The sequence below is a fragment of the Crotalus tigris genome, unplaced genomic scaffold (genome assembly GCF_016545835.1).
Source record: "Crotalus tigris isolate CLP2741 ecotype Arizona unplaced genomic scaffold, ASM1654583v1 scf7180000018217.1405312, whole genome shotgun sequence".
NCBI lineage: Eukaryota > Metazoa > Chordata > Lepidosauria > Squamata > Viperidae > Crotalus > Crotalus tigris.
This window is the reverse complement of record NW_024096887.1, coordinates 915781-931543: the sequence shown is the minus strand read 5'-3', so window position 1 is coordinate 931543 and position 15763 is coordinate 915781. Positions and strand designations below refer to the sequence as shown.

General features: G+C 44.6%; 1 protein-coding gene across 6 annotated transcripts in view; it reads left to right on the top strand.

Moving 5' to 3' along the window:
• The window catches only part of DDR2 (discoidin domain receptor tyrosine kinase 2), a 114599-nt gene that overhangs the window by 55898 nt on the left and 42938 nt on the right, over positions 1-15763 (top strand). For 5 of the 6 annotated variants that reach the window (XM_039348984.1, XM_039348983.1, XM_039348982.1 and 2 more), the window contains 2 exons: positions 5444-5591; positions 7723-7819. In XM_039348984.1, coding sequence (XP_039204918.1) covers positions 5444-5591; positions 7723-7819 — 245 coding nt within the window. Of the gene's footprint in view, positions 1-1934; positions 3235-4229; positions 4308-5443; positions 5592-7722; positions 7820-15763 lie in introns of those variants that run through there. The other variant, XM_039348985.1, reaches the window with a different exon arrangement.

Genomic DNA, 15763 nt, shown 5'->3' with positions numbered 1-15763 from the left:
TTCTAGGTAACTTAAGCTGTAAATATTTAGTTGACAGATAAACCTTTTCCCCAACTTGGAATGTTCTTTGGGGAGCCCTTTTTTATCTGCCTGTTTTTTTGTATATCACGGAAGCCTTTTTAAAAGCAGTTTTTGTGGTTTTCCAAACTTCTTCCCACCTCCTCACCCATTGATCAAGAGTCTGGGAAGTGGAGGGTGCTTGGGGGTATTTGGGTATTGGGCTGAACTCTTTTCCTGTGGCCACTTTAAAAAGTGTGAAGCCAGTGCTGCTGTGAATAGAGTTATTGTAAGCCACCTCTGCAAAAGGGAAGAGGTCGGTCAACATAGCATAATAATCAACATAATAATCAACATAACATCTGAAATACTGCTCCACCATTGAATTTGCGGATTCAGCCATCCCATTAGTAGACGGGTGAAAAGCAGATGATAGTCCTTAAGATGAGCCAATTAGATTAAGAAATCTCCTCCAAAACACAGCTGTGAACTGCACCCTTCTGTCAGAGATTATTCATTTAGGTGCGCCATGCAGTCTGTAGATGTGTTTCAGGAACATTCTGGTTAGTCGTTGGGCATAACTGGTTAGTCGTTAGCAGGCAATGAAGTGAGCCTGCTTTGAGAACAGATCTATCACAGTCCAGATGACCATATTTCCCCTACTTTCAGGTAGATCTACTATAACATCCATAGCAATTTCTTCCCATGGTTGGGAAGGGTCTGCCACCGGTTGCAATAACCTAGGGGGTTTCCCCGGAATTCTTTTCATGGTGGCACATACAGCACAAGTCCAGACATAGTTTTCCACGTCCCGTTTCAATCCCAGCCACCAGAATTGATGGCTGATGAGGTGTAGTGTTCTTAAATATCCAAAGTACCCAGCCTGCTTTACGTCATAGCTGTGTCAGAGCGCTTTAAGGCAGAGGGTCTCTAGCAAATATAGTTTTCCACCTTTGTAAGCCAAACCATCCCTACATGTTAGGAAGGTTTGATTGTTCTTGAACCAGTGGTTGGTGAGGAGCTCTTGTTTTATTTTCTTTGCCCCAGGGTCATTGGGATTAGGGGCTCTTGGAGATAGGACTCTGCACGATGTAAGTTGAGAAGTGGTTTGTATATTGGAGATAATTGCCTCATTAACCACTTCACGCTGGCTTTTGTACTGGGGCAGTCTGGATAGAGCATCAGCTAAGAAGTTTTTTCCTCCCGGTATGTACTTTAGTGTGAAGTTAAAATGGTTAAAGTACTGCACCCATCATACTTGTTTCAAAGAAAATTTGCAGGAAGTCTTTAGTGCTTCTAGGTTTTTGTGATCAGTCCATATCTCGAAAGGCACCTTACTCCCCTCTAGATGGTGTCACCAGTTTAATAGAGCCCAGTGGATTGCAAAAGCTTCCTTTTCCTACACAGCCCACCTCCTTTCGCAGTCAGTGAATTTTTTCGAGGTGTAGGTGCAGGGTTGTAGGATCCTACTGTGGTTCTTTTGCAGTAACACAGCTCCAATGGCCACCTCGCTGGCATCGGCTTGAATCACAAAGAGCTTCCTTGGGCAAGGATGTTTTAAGACCGGTTTGAGTGTAAATAGTCTTTTTAAATTTTCAAAAGCGGTTTGACCGTGCTAGTGGTTAGCTGGATGCAGCTTTCCTCTCCCTTTGCTTGTTTTTAGTAATCTCATAAGGGGCAGGGCAATTTCAGAAAAGGAGGGGATGAATTGACTGTAGAAGTTGGCGAATTCCAGAAAGCTCTGGAGCTGTTTGTGAGTCTTTGGGAGTTGCCATTCAATTATGGCTTTCACTTTGGTCGGGTCCATTTCAATGCCCGCGCTGGAAATTCTGTAGCCAAGATAATCCAGTTGGGTCTGGTGAAACTCACACTTTGATAGTTTAACATAAAGTTTGGCGTTCAACAGTTTCTTTAGCACTTCTCTCACTAGTTTTATGTGGTCAGCCATATTCGTGCTGTATATCAGGATGTCATCAAGATACACCAAAACCCATTTGTATAAATGGTCATGTAGTACCTGATTAATCAGCTGCATGAAGACAGCTGGAGCCCCTTGCAGTTCAAAAGGCATGACTTTAAATTGGTAGCTCCCCATGGGACAGTTAAAAGCAGTCTTCCACTCATCTCCCTCCTTTATCCTCACCCAGTAAGAAACCTCTCTCAAATCCAACTTAGTGAATACCCTCCCCTTAGCTGGGTGGGTCAGTAAGTCCTTCAGGAGGGGGAGAGGATATTTGTTTTCCATGCTCACCACATTCAGACCTTTATAATCTATGCAGAGAAGAAGTGACCCGTCTTTTTTTTCTTTAAATAACATCGGGGTCCCACAGCAGACCTGGCCAGTTTGATAAATCCCCTTGCTAAGTTTTTATCCACATACCACTGTATCTCCTCCATTTGAAGGGGGGAACATAGCATACATTCTTGGTTGTGGGAGTTTGGCTCCCAGTAACAGTTCGACAAAGCAATCATTGAGTCGGTGGGGAGGCAGGGTGTTGCATTCCTTCTCACTAAATGCCTCCGCTAGTTCCTGTTATTCAGTGGGGATGAATGGCTTGCCTGGTTGAGACAAGGTGGCCTTGTGCGCTAGCTTGTTGGGTGGGCTAAAGTCTACTATAACATCCATCGAGTTAAGGTGGTACGTGGGTCCTATAGGTAATCTCACAATCCTCATTCCCTTCTCCCATCAGATAAATGACTTCTATTTGTCCACCCAGGCTAGCCCTAGTATCACAGCCTCAGTCATTTTTGGAGCCACCATGAAACAAATGAACTCCCAGTGCTCACCTATTTCTAAGTGTAGGGGTTCGGTCAATTGCATGACTAAAGTTCCTCCCATTAGGGAGCCATTGGCTTGTTCAAACCCCAGGAGATTGGAGAGCAGCCTTGCTTATATGCCCATTTTCTGGGCAAGTAACAAGCTAATAATGCATCGGGAGCCTCCAGAGTCGACTAGTACTTTTAAATCTACCTGTGCCCCTGTCTTAGGGATTATGAGTTTGGCAGGTAGTGAAAAAGGTGGGACATGTCGACTCACCATCGGGTTGTTCTCTCCTTTGTTGTCACTGTCGTAGGAGGTAGAGCAGCGGCAGGTCCGGCTTGAGTCTCGGCACTCTCCTGCGTGGGAGATGTGACTTGGGCAACAGGTTCCTGGGCAATCCAGTTGGATTTCTCTTTTGTTGACTGCTGGGTTGGTTTCTTTCTTGCTGGTGGTCCCGGTCTATTCTGCTTCTGAAGGTAAGGGACTGGGCAATTCACTGCTCTCAGTCCTAGAAGGAAGAGATGGGGGTGCTCTAACTTGGGTGCTTGCTCATTATATAAATTGTTCAGCCACTCGGATGCTTCTCCTTCCAAGCTGGACGCAATCCCATTGACCATAGCGGCTGGGTTTGGATAAAAATGGGCACAGTGGTTCAAGTGGGAGTGCACCTGATTGAGGAAAAAGATCAGCTTCTCCAGGTCCCCATTGAAGGTGGTTCTAAAAGGTGGCGCCATCAGAGGTTGCTGGCCTCCCCACTGTGGATGTTTCATCCCCAATTGTTGCTGCCCCCCCCCCGTGGTGGCTGCCGCATCCCCAGTTGCTGCAAGCCTCCCAGCAGTTGTTGCACACCCGGGGGCTGTTGCCACCCCCATGGCTGTTGTTGCATTGCTGGCAGCAGTGGCACCCCCAATTGCTGTATGACCCTCACCAGTCTCAGTGGGTGTTGTAATGGCACCCCCAACTGCTGCAGCCTCCCAGCAATTGCTGCATGGGTGGGGGCTGCTGCCATCCCGACTGCTGCTGGCCTGTGGAGGGTTGTAGTGCCCCCAGTTGCTGCAGGCCCTCCTGTGGCCCCAGAGGTGGTTGTTGCTGGATCCCCATCAGTTGTGGGCCACTCAGCAGTTGCTGCACGTTCAGAGGCAACGGCCAGCCCAACTGCTGCTGCAGTGCTCCCAGTGGTTGCTGACCCCCTGGAGGCTGCATCACCTCCAGTTGTTGCAAGGTCCCCATCTGCTGCTGCACATTCGGGAGCTGTGGCCACCCCCAGCTCAGCTGCAGCACCGCCAGGACTGCTGGCTTCCCACCTGGGGAGGCTGCAACATTCCCCATTGTTGTGCGGGCCCCGGGCAGGGTGGCTGGTAGGCACATCCATCCAGGATTTGGCTGTCCCGGTGACAGCTCGGGCTCTTATCCCATTGGCGGCAATCTGGGTTTTTGGAGGAGTGACGACTGGAGCTCTCTCTTCCCACAGGGCTGGAGACCATGGTCGGTGGCTTCGAGGATGTGGAGGCTGCCTGATCTGCACAGGGTGGACTGGGGATTCCCCTTGGTAGGAGTTGGTGGGCACAATTCCCTCCTCCAATTAACAGTCATACATCACATTCCCCAATTAGCTTGAAGCACGGCCTCTCTCCCCAGCTCTCCAGCCCGCCAAATCTTTATCAGTCCTGGGCACAATAACCTTGATTCTCACAGCTGAATTATTGTTCTTATGACTAACTGGACTCTCATCCACATCCCCCCTCCAAGCATCATCTTACTCTAAAAGCAAAAGAGAAAAGATGGCTACATTTCCATCTGTTGTCAAATCAAGAACATCCAATATTAGCAGCGTTGACACTATGCTTGTGAAAAAGTCATAGTAACTCTCTCTATTTTGGATAACTTATGCTCCCTTGAGAGGGCCATAATATTGGAGTATAAAGAAAAAGGACTACCAGCTGCAAGATTGGTGATCTCAATTACAGCAGCAATGGGTGCACAGTAGAAGAACCTGAAGAGCCAGATTTGGGGACATATTGTTTTGGAGGAGGCCAATCTATGTGGTCACTAAGTCAACACCAATTTGCTGTCACATAGTCCAACTATAATATATTCTTGTACAAACACATAATCTATATTCATATATAAAAATCAGAGTCAGTGTGTTATATTGGGACACTATAGAGCAACTGTAGTGTATGTCATGGAGGCTTGGCAAGATGATAGAGGAGTTCTATAGGAGCCCATCAGCTACTGGTCAAAATAGTGAGCAAAGGTTAGTTAAGGTTTAATCTTCCATCTCCCTTTCCAGGCTTCTCTTGAGGCTTTTGCTGCTGTTTGTGTATATTTACCTTCTTCTGAATAGTTCGATGAAGGTGTAGTGACTGTCCTAGTACTTAGGAGCTCTGGCTGAGCTGATACAGCAAAGTCAGTGTGACAAAGAAAATGTTTTGCTCCAGTTTCAAATAAATTATGGCAAAATAAAAATGGCTCAATTTCTTTAAAACTAGCCAATATTGCATGATTGTGAGTCTAGACTGGTACCAGTGGTTCACATGGAAATACGCTGAATTGAACCAAATGGAAATATGCTACATTATCTTCATACATGTTTAGATGTCACATGATACAGTTACCATGACTAAATTCGTTCTGCTTCTGCCCCTTTCTCCTCCGCCTTTGATTTCCTTTTCTTCTCCTCAGGTACTTGAAGGAAACACTAATCCATATGACATTGTCCTCAAGGACCTGGAACCGCCTATTATTGGGAGATTCATTCGCTTCATCCCTGTGACTGATCACTCTACAAATGTGTGTCTCAGAGTCGAGCTGTATGGTTGTGTTTGGTTGGGTAAGCACAACAACCTTTGAAGAGAATTCACATTGAAGGAATATTTCAGTCAGGGAACAGCAGATAGATAAAGGAGAAGTCCTAAGGCCCAAATTATCAATAGGCTAAAAGATGCAAAGGGTAGATGTTTGTGGAGATGGGCCTCCAATTGTCTAATGTTTCTACCTCAGCAAACTTTAAGATGTGTAAACATTAACTCTCAACTGAAATCCAGACATCTTAAAGTTACTGAGATTGAGAAACACTGACCTAGAAAAACAAGTCTACTCTCTAACTGTGTGGAATGCAAATGCACCTTTCCTAACCAGAGATAAGCACAAGAAAATATTATTTTATAAGCTTAAACAAAAGCTGAGTTTTACAGGTAGTCTTGATTTGCCTAAGCAGAACCAGCTAGAGGTTTTTTTTTGATGTTTGAGTAGATCCCGCTGCCATCCCCCAGATATTCTACCATAGCAACATAATGCATGTTGGAGCTGTGGAATGAAATTGGACTTACATTTGCTTGGAAATATGCTTTGATTTCTGTTTCTTATGAGATGTGTGTCTTTGTTATTGATAACAGAGTATTGACTGACACTGGGTTCTTGGGAAATTTTTTCCTTTTTTTACTATTAAGTGTCTTGTGTTAATTGGACTGGTACAAGAAAAATACAAACTGAAGATTTTTATGCTAGAACATTGTAACATCACTCTATCACTGTAGCAATATATAGTCTATATTAATGTTTGATCACTATTGCAGTGATTGATTGACACTCTAGTTTATTAGTGTCCGAATCCTAATTGTTTTATATTAGTTCCAATGGTGCTTTTCCAAAAGGCAGCTGGACTATCTTGACTTTTTCTTTGAAAACATTTTGTTTCTCATCCAAGAAGCTTCTTCAGTGCTGAAATCATATGTGAAGTGGAAACAATTTTAAAGGCAGAAAACAAATGTACTATCTCTGTGCAGAGGCTGGATTTATTAAATTATGCAAAAAGAAAGACTTTTTTAGTGTACTTTATAAGACTGAAATGGAGTTGCTTACAGCTTCCTTTCATTCCTGATATAGCATTAATAATTTCAGTTCAGTCAATAATTCTGGAAATTGATGCATTCCCAGCTTTCAGGCTCTGTGGTTCTAAACTGATTTTCAAAGCTTGTCTTATTATCATCAATAACAAAAAACAAAAGTGACTTCCGTGGAAGAAATGTCAGGCTGAAGATGGCTCTGAAAAGGAGAGCCAATGATTGCAGCAGAATGCAGAGCCTGTACACTGGCTTTTTGATAATTCCTCTCTGGACAAAAAGAGCACTTGAGATCACCCACGTGTGCCCCAAACAGCTGCTCTTCATGACAAAACTGCAAGTTAGCAGCCTCCAGCAGATGTAGTGCTTTGAGAGATGAGAGAACAGCCATCTTGCTCAAATCACAATCGATGTCTTTGAAAGGACACTATATTAGCAAAATTTCTTATCAATTTCAGAAATTGCTTGTTAGCTGCTTTTTAGCTATTATGAACCTTTGGATTGACAGGTTTGACAGTACTGGGGAATTTCCTTCAATCCTTAGTGAAAGACAGTTTTAATTACAAGTTTAAGAACTTTAAACAATTATTTTGGAATACAGCAAAAGGATAATTAAAACTTTGATTTTAGCAAAATGGATTAAAGGTCCAGATAAATTTGAAATAAGATTTTGGAATTAATTACAAAGAATCCTTCCCATAGGAAAACTCAATATAAAAATTTTAAAATTGGACACTAGAGGGAACTAAAGATTATAATTAAAGGAAAAGAACACTTATACTTGACTTACAATTACAAAATGAAGCAAAATATTTCAGCTGGACATATTGAATATTTTTGAACAATTTTATTATGTTTCAGGCAACTGAAGGAGGTTTTCAATAAATGCATTAGGTGTTTAACACATTACACTAATTGATAAGGTACTTGTAATCTGTCTTGCATGTAACCATCCTATTTTCCCTTCCTCCCCCGCCTCCAATTTAAATTTACATCAGTCTAGCCATTCTATGTATCTAAAGAAGCAAGCTGCAATTTACAAAACTTATGCCTTGTAATAAAATGTGTTAGTTGGAAAAAAAAAAAACCAAAAGTAACGCTGCTTCTATTCCTTTATAGATGGATTGGTTTCATATAATGCTCCAGCAGGGCAACAATTAGTTCTCCCCGATGGCCATGTGATCTACTTGAATGATTCAGTCTATGATGGTTATAGGTAAGTTCTCTATTCATATGTCCAATGAGGGAGAGGGAAATCTTTTAGACCATATTAATATTTGAACAAAATTGTCCAGTGTTCAAATGAGAACAAAATAAAATATAAAATGTAACTACAGTATTTTGCAGGAGATTTTTGGCTCTCTGACACCTTCATATAATTTTGATGATTAGGGAGAGGTCTTGTACTCAGTGCAACCATCCTTATTTCCAGATGTGCGTCTTACGTGACCAATAGTGTGTAGGCTAAAGCTCAGATATTTGTAAAAAAAAAAAAAAAACCATTATAAATCTGATGAATACAAAATATGCATTTGAAAAAAATGTTATGAGGTGGCAGAAACTGAAACCAAGAGATGTTACAATATAGATACAGACAGTTCTTGATTAATGGCTGGTTGTTTAGTGACCTCCCCAGGGTTACTTATTACCTAGCTTTGAAGTTCTAAAATGGCTGCCCCCCTCCTGCGGTCAGCTGGCATGCATTCATACCCATTTGCAGCACACAGCAGTTATCTGACCATGGAGTTGGCGTGGGTTCCGGATGACGTGTCCAGCCTGCAGGCAGTAGTTTGACACCCCTGACATAGTGACTCTGTCATGGCTCTGATAGATGAAACCCATCAAAAGAACTTTGAGGCAAAATTCTTCCTTAAAGAACATTTTATTTGGGAAACAAGGTATTGGCACTACATAGTTGAACCCAAAAACTAAATTCCCTTCCCCCGGATACAAAGTAACAAAGTGCAATTCCCACCCCCAATGAGCTGTCATAAATCACATTCTCCAATTAACTTAAAATGCGGGCTTTCTCCCCAGCTCCTCAGCCTGCCCAAACATTATCAGCTTGTCCTTGGGTTCCCATGAAACAGCATTATTATTATTATAGCTAGCTGATCTTTCATTCCAACCCCCTCTTCTGCACATGATTTCTAAATATCAGAAAAAGCCTATTAAAGGAAAGAAGAAAATGGCTGCATTTTCATCAATTGTCAAAGTGGGAACATAGCAGCATTGACATCCGCCCCCCCCTTACAAAAAGGACAAATCCTGCAATTCAAACAAAATCCTAGGTTAGGGGTTGCTCCTTAGTTTATTAGGGTGCTTCTCATAGAATTTACTAATGAGCCTGTCAGCTTTTATATCACTAGATTTTACCCAGGTGGCTTCAGATAATGGATATCCTTTCCACTGTACTAAGTACTGTAACTTTCCCTTAAAAAGTCTAGAACCAAGAATATGTTTCACTTCATAATGAGTCTGTCCAGCTACCACGAGAGGATCAAGTGTCTTCTTAGGGGGAGGTTGTAAAGTAGAAAAAATTTCAGTAGGCTACAATGGAACACAGGATGGACTTTCCCTAAGAGTCTGTGACTGGGTTAATTATTCTTACAATGGGGAAGGGACCTAGGCACTTCGGTCCCAATTTCTTACTGGGCAACTTAAATCGTAAATACTTGGTGGATAAGTAAACTTTTTCCTTAACCTGGAATGATCTTTGGGGAGCCCTCTTTTTATCTGCTTGCTTTTTCTATGTCTCAGAAGCCTTTTTCAGAGCAAATCACATTTTGTCTCAAACCTCCTCCCATCCCCTCACCCATTGATCAAGTGTTTGGGAAGCAGAAGGTCCCTGAGGATATTCGGGTATTGGGTTGAACTCTTTTCCTATGGCAACCTTAAAAGATGTAAAACTGGTACTGTTGTGAACAGAGTTATTGTAAGCCACCTCTGCGAAAGGGAGGAGGTCAGTTCAGTTTCTTTGCTGATAATCCACATAGCATCTGAGATACTGCTCCACCATTGAGTTCGCTTTTTCAGCCGTGAAAAGCCTATGACAGTGCTTGTGATGAGCCAATTAACTTGAGGAAATCCCTCCAGAACTTGGCCGTAAACTGCACCCCTGAGTCTGGTGCAGTTTTGGTGCGCCGTGCAGCTTGTGAATGTGCTTCAGAAACATTTTGTTTAGTCTTTTTGGGCTGACGGAAGTCCTTTACAGACGATGAAATGAGCCCGCTTTCAAAATAGATCTATCACAGTCCAAATCACCATATTCCCCCTACTTTCAGGTAATTCCACTATAAAATCCATAGCAATTTCTTCCCATGGCTGGGAAGGGTCCGCAACCAGTTGTAATAATCCAGAGGGTTTTCCTAGAATTTTTTTCATAGTGGCACATACAGCACAGCTCTTGACATAGTTTTCTATGTCCCGTTTCAAACCTGGCCACCAAAATTGTTGTCGAACCAGATACAGCATTTTTAAATAGCCAAAGTGTCCAGCTTGTTTCACATCGTGACCATGAGTGTTGAGGTGGAGGGTTTCAGGCAAATACAACTTCCCTCCTTTGTAAGCCAAACCATTCCTGCATGTCAAGGAGATTTCATTGTCCTTGAACCATCAATTGTTGAGGAGTTCCTGTTTTAATTTTCTCACCCCAGGGTCATCGGGGTTTGGGACTTTCAAAGATGGGGCTCTTTATGGCGTTAGTTGCAAAGCAGCTTGCAGTGTAGATATGATTGCTTCATTAACCTCTTCATGCTGGCTCTTGTATTTATCTGGATAAAGCGTCAGCTAAAATGTTTCTCCCCCCCCCCCGGTATGAATTTCATGGTGAAGTTAAATCGGTTAAAATATTGCGCCCATCGTACTTGCTTCGGGGACAGCTTGCGGGGAGTTTTCAGTGCCTCTAGGTTTTTGTGATCATACTTCAAAAGGCACCTTTCTCCCTTCTAGATAGTGCCGCCAGTTTAATAGAGCCCAACGAACTGCAAAGGCTTCCTTCTCCCACACTGCCCACTTTTTTCGCAATTGGTGAACTTTTTCGAGGTGTAGGCACAGGGCTGCAGGACCCCCTCATGGTTCTTTTGCAATAATACAGCTCTGACGGCCACGTCACTGTCATAGGCTTGAATCACAAAGAGCTTCCCCAGGCAGGGATGCTTCAGGACTGGCTTGACGGCAAATATTCAGGTTTTCGAAAGCACTGCAATTCATGTGGGAACGTATTTGATTGGGGAAGATCAGCTTCTCCAGATCACCATCAAAAGTTGCTCTAAGGGGTGAGGCCATCATGGGCTGCTGCCCCCAGTGCAGCTGCATTCCCAGAGGTTGCTGCCTTACCTGCTGTGGCTGTTGCATCCCCAACGGCTGCTGACTTCCCAATGGTGGCTGCGGCATCCCAAGTTGCTGCAGCCCCCCAGCGGCTGTTGCATATTAAGGGGCTGTTGCCAACCTCACTGCTGCTGCACTCCCAATGACTGCTGACCTCCTGATGGCAGCTGCAGCATCCCCAGTTGCTGCAGGCCCCATAGCGGCTGTTGCACATTCAGAGGCTGTTGCCAACTCCATTGCTGCTGTGCTCTCAAAGGCTGCTGACCTTCCTCTGGTGGTGACTACAGTATCCCTAGTTGCTGCAGGCCCCACAGCGGCTGTTGCATATTCAGGGGCTGTTGCCAACCCCACTGCGCTGCACTCCCACCTGTTGCTGACCTCCCAGCGGCGTGGCTGCGGCATCTCCAATTGCTGCAGGGGCCCCAACAGTTGCGGCGCTCTGACCTGTTGCTGCCTGGCCAATAGGTCACACAGCTATTGTATTAAACTTTGTTGAACGCTTACATCTGAGTCTCCTCCCTGCATGGGCCTTGGGCTTGGGAGGCACCGACGGTGATGCACAGGGCTCTGTGACCAATAATAGCAATGGTCAGGGCTCTCAGGTTACTTGTGGCAATCTGGACTCCGGCTGCCTGCTGGTGGCTCAGGCTTTGGTAGTGGGACCGCTTGTCAGGGCTGCCATCATAATCCTGCCATCTGGAGCTGTCACAGCAGTGGTGTCTGTCGAGGGATCGTGATGACTGACGTGGACCAGGGCTGGCTGGAGCTCTTGTGTCATGAGCGGTGCTCTGGAATTCTGGAGGAGCGATGACATCTCAGACTGCTGTGTTCAGAGTGGGCAGCTGGGACTGTCCTTTCCCATGGGGCTGGAGGTTAATGCTGGTGGCTTTAAGGACGGAGAAGCCACTTGTGCTCCATACGTGGGACTGAGGCTTCTTTTAGGCACAGATTGATGTCTGCTCCACTGATCATCATTATCACTTGCATGCAGAGAGTAAGAAAGTTGTTCCCCACTCCTCACCTCTAGTCCCTTGAATCTCTCTACCAACTTCTCCACCAATTGGCTACGGACTGCGGACAGGTACTTCCATTCTCCAGAGTCCTCAGTGGTTGCCAATTTCTTGGTTCTCCGAGAGTCCGGAGAACGTGATTCTTCGTTCTTCCTGCTTGCAGGTTGGCTTCGGACGCTTTTGAAGAACTTGCCATTGGCAGGGTTGCATTGAGGTGCTTGGAGTCTCCACTGGGCAGGGTCCACTCCGATGACCAGATTAGCTCTTGCGTCTTTGATCTTTTCCCCTGCTTTAGGGCTTCAAGCGTCTCTTTCTCCACCGGTGTGCTGGCTTGTGCTCCCTCCGCTGAGGCAGCAACCATGACCAGGATGCTGGTTTCAGGTGCTTCTTACTTCTCCTTGCTGAGGTCTTCCCCGAGTCTTTGTCAGCCTATCTCTCGACTTAGGGAAAGTGACTGGAGCTTAGGACCCCAAGGTGGTTAAGGTAGAAAATCTAGTTTTTGGGTTAATGTCATGGCTTTGATAGATGAAACCCATCAAAAGAACTTATTTGGGAAACAAGATATCAGCACTACATAGTTGAACCCAAAAACTAAATTCCCTTCTCCCGGATACAAAGTAACAAAGTACAATTCCCACCCCCAATAAGCTATCATAAATGGGAGCACCCTAAACTGGAAGCATCCCAGGGGGCAATTAAACACAGTCTTCCACTTGTCTCCTTCCCTAATTCTTATGTGGTAGTATGCCTTCCTTAAATCAAGCTTTGAGAAAATTCTGCCCTTTGACAGGTGTGCTAGCATGTCCTTCATCAACGGTAACAGATATATATTTTCCATGCAGGCTGAATTGAGGCTCCCATAGTCTATGCAGAGCCAAAAAGAGACATCATTTTTTTCGCGGAATAACACAGGGGCTGCCACTCAAGGTTTGGTAGGCTCAATGAACCCCCACTCTAAATTCTTATCAATAAAGTTTTTTAGTTTGTCCAGTTCCCTAGGGGTCATGGAGTACATTTTTGGATTTGGTAACTTCACCCCTGGGATGATTTCAATCGCGCAGTCTGTGGGTCGATGAGTGGGAAGTTTGTCCGCCCTCTGCTCACTGAATGCCTCAGCCAAATCTCTGTACTCCATTGGCAGGTTCTGCCTCTCTGGTTCAATAAGAGCAGTGGTAAACTCCCATTTTGTTTCACCCCACTTGTCAAGATCGTAATGGGTTTAGAGTCTATTTTTTCTGGAATCTGAATTTCTCCTCCCTCCAGTCTACTATGGGGTTTCAATTTCTTAACCACGTTAGCACCAAGACTAGTGGCCATTCCATTCCAGGGGCCACAATAAAAGCTAGAGTTTCTGTGTGGCTTCCTAGGTTGATATGTAAGGGACTAGTGGCAAAGTTGGCAGGCATCCCATCTGTGATTGAACCATCCAATTGGCAAAATGTGATCGGAGTCTCCTAAGGGGTGCTCCCATTTTCCTAACTAGTTCTGGGCCAATCATGCACCAAGTGCAGCCTGAGTCTAGTAAGGTGGCTAGTTTCACGGTCCTTTCCATACCCGGGATAGACAATTCCACAGGTACCGTTATTGGATTGATTAGCCCACTCATAAATAGGTCATCTTCTTCCTCGTCTTCCACAGTTCCAGGATCCTCGAAACATGGGACCATAGCTCAACCTTCTCGGCCCGAAGGGACCTCGGTGGCTTTGGCGGCCCTCATGGCGGTCTCTTTAGGGTGTCTTCACCTTTCGATCGTTAGAGGTCTCTGGACCATTTCTCTGATGGGAACTCCTCCATTCGTGAAATAATTGTGGCTCCCCCTGTAGTGCAGTTGCATCTCCAGGTTGAGCATTGTGCAGACCTCACCCTCTGTAACGTCCCACTTCAGCTGTTCTCCCAAGAATTTGACTCTTGAGGCAATCACTGATTCAAACAGGATTCTTTTATTTGGGGATCAGTAACGGGGGATCAAGGTGAGGTCTGAGGTAAAAGTTCGTTAACACCGTTTAGTCACCCAAGCCGTAAAACCCCTCCCACCAAAGCCGTGTGGGGATTTGAATTGTATCCAATCAGCTGGCATCTCGGTGCAATCAGCTGTTGCTTTTGGTATGCGACTTCCTGGCTTCGCTGACCTCTGGCTCATTATGCTCGTCTTTGGAGAGCTACTATACCCCTCCCCATGGCAATCAGGAAAAGGAAACAGAACTGGCAAGCAAATACAAACCTGCAAGTAACACTGGGTTTCCCCCTCCCACAACAGAATGGCAGGTCACAAAGATGGAAGGACAGAAGGAAGGTAAGTAAAATAGGGAACAGTTTGGGACCTGACAGTAGACTTTGACTGAGGGGCATCTCCCACAGAGAAATTGTAAGGATATTAAAATACACAAGAGTGACTGCTCTGTAGTGTAAGTTGTTTAAGAAGTGGTGCCATCTGGAGATTATATAATTAGAACCTGATTAACACATTTGGGGAGATCCTACCATGTTTTTCATACATTTGCAAGACTATATCAGCATCTCTTTCACTTGGATTTCAGGTTCCAGCTGGAAAGCCCAACAAATAAAACATTGGAGACTTGGTGATCTCTAATGTAAACTTTATGAGACATAGCATACTGGTATGATAAAGGAAAGCTAGCTCTGCTAATATGGCAGAAAACATATAATTAAAAAAGTAAAACTTTCCCTCTCTTCTCTTACAGTTCAGGTCACATTAATAAATTAATCTTCCAGCATTTGTTATGAGAAAAATGTTTGGTTTGCCAAAACATCTCTTCAGTGACTTCGGCTCTCACATTGATAGGGAACACCTATGGATCCCAAATTCTTCCCTCCCCCCTCACAACAATAAATAAGCTAGAAGCACTATGGCAGTCCTAAAAAAATAAATCTTCATAGCTTGATGGGCTGCCCCTCTACAGAGATGGGGGACCTGAAAAACAAAAAGGTATACATATTGTTGCTTGTTAATCTTTCTCTTGTACTGACCCCGGATTCCAGGGGTAAGTGTGGAATCACTTTACCAAATGATCCACTTTTTCGTGATGAGCTGTTAGCCATCTAGCTACTGACATCGAATAACCCTCCCATTGGACTAAGTACTGCAACTTCCCTTTGTGAATTCTGGAATTGAGGATTCTTTTGACCTCATAATGTGTTTCCCCCTCTACCATTATCCTCACAAACTCCCTCCAGAACTTAGCAGTAAATTAGACCCCATAGTCTGAAATGATGTGCTTAGGCACTCCCTGCAATTGTTAGATCTGCTGCACAAAATTTCTCACTAGCTTTTGGGCTGAGGGGAGTCCAGGACATGCAATGAAGTGAGCCTGCTTGGAGAAGAGGTCTATCATAGTCCAAATCACGGTGCTCCCCTCACTCTATGGCAGATCCACTATAAAGTCCATGGCTATCTCCTCCCAGGGTCTAGCTGGGTCAGCCACCTGCTATAGCAGTCCTGGGCTCTTCCCTGGTAGCCTCTTACTGGCTGCACAAGTTGCATAGCTCTTCACATAGTTCTCAATGTCCTTCTTCATCTTTGGCCACCAATACTGGCAATTAATGAGGTGTAATGTTTTTAAAAAAACAAACTGGCCAGCCTCCTTAGAGTTGTGACTGTATTGCAGGACTTGCAGTCACAGGGTGTCTGGGACTTATAATTTGTCTCCCTTCCACGCCAACCCCTCTCTTGTGGTCAGATCTCTTTGATGGGCTGCAAACCACATGTCAGTTTGTAGCTCTTGCTTCTGTTGTTGAGCAAAAACCTTTTCTTCCCTTGCCATGGCTTGTGCTGCTTGCTGCTGGTGGGAACAATGCAGCTC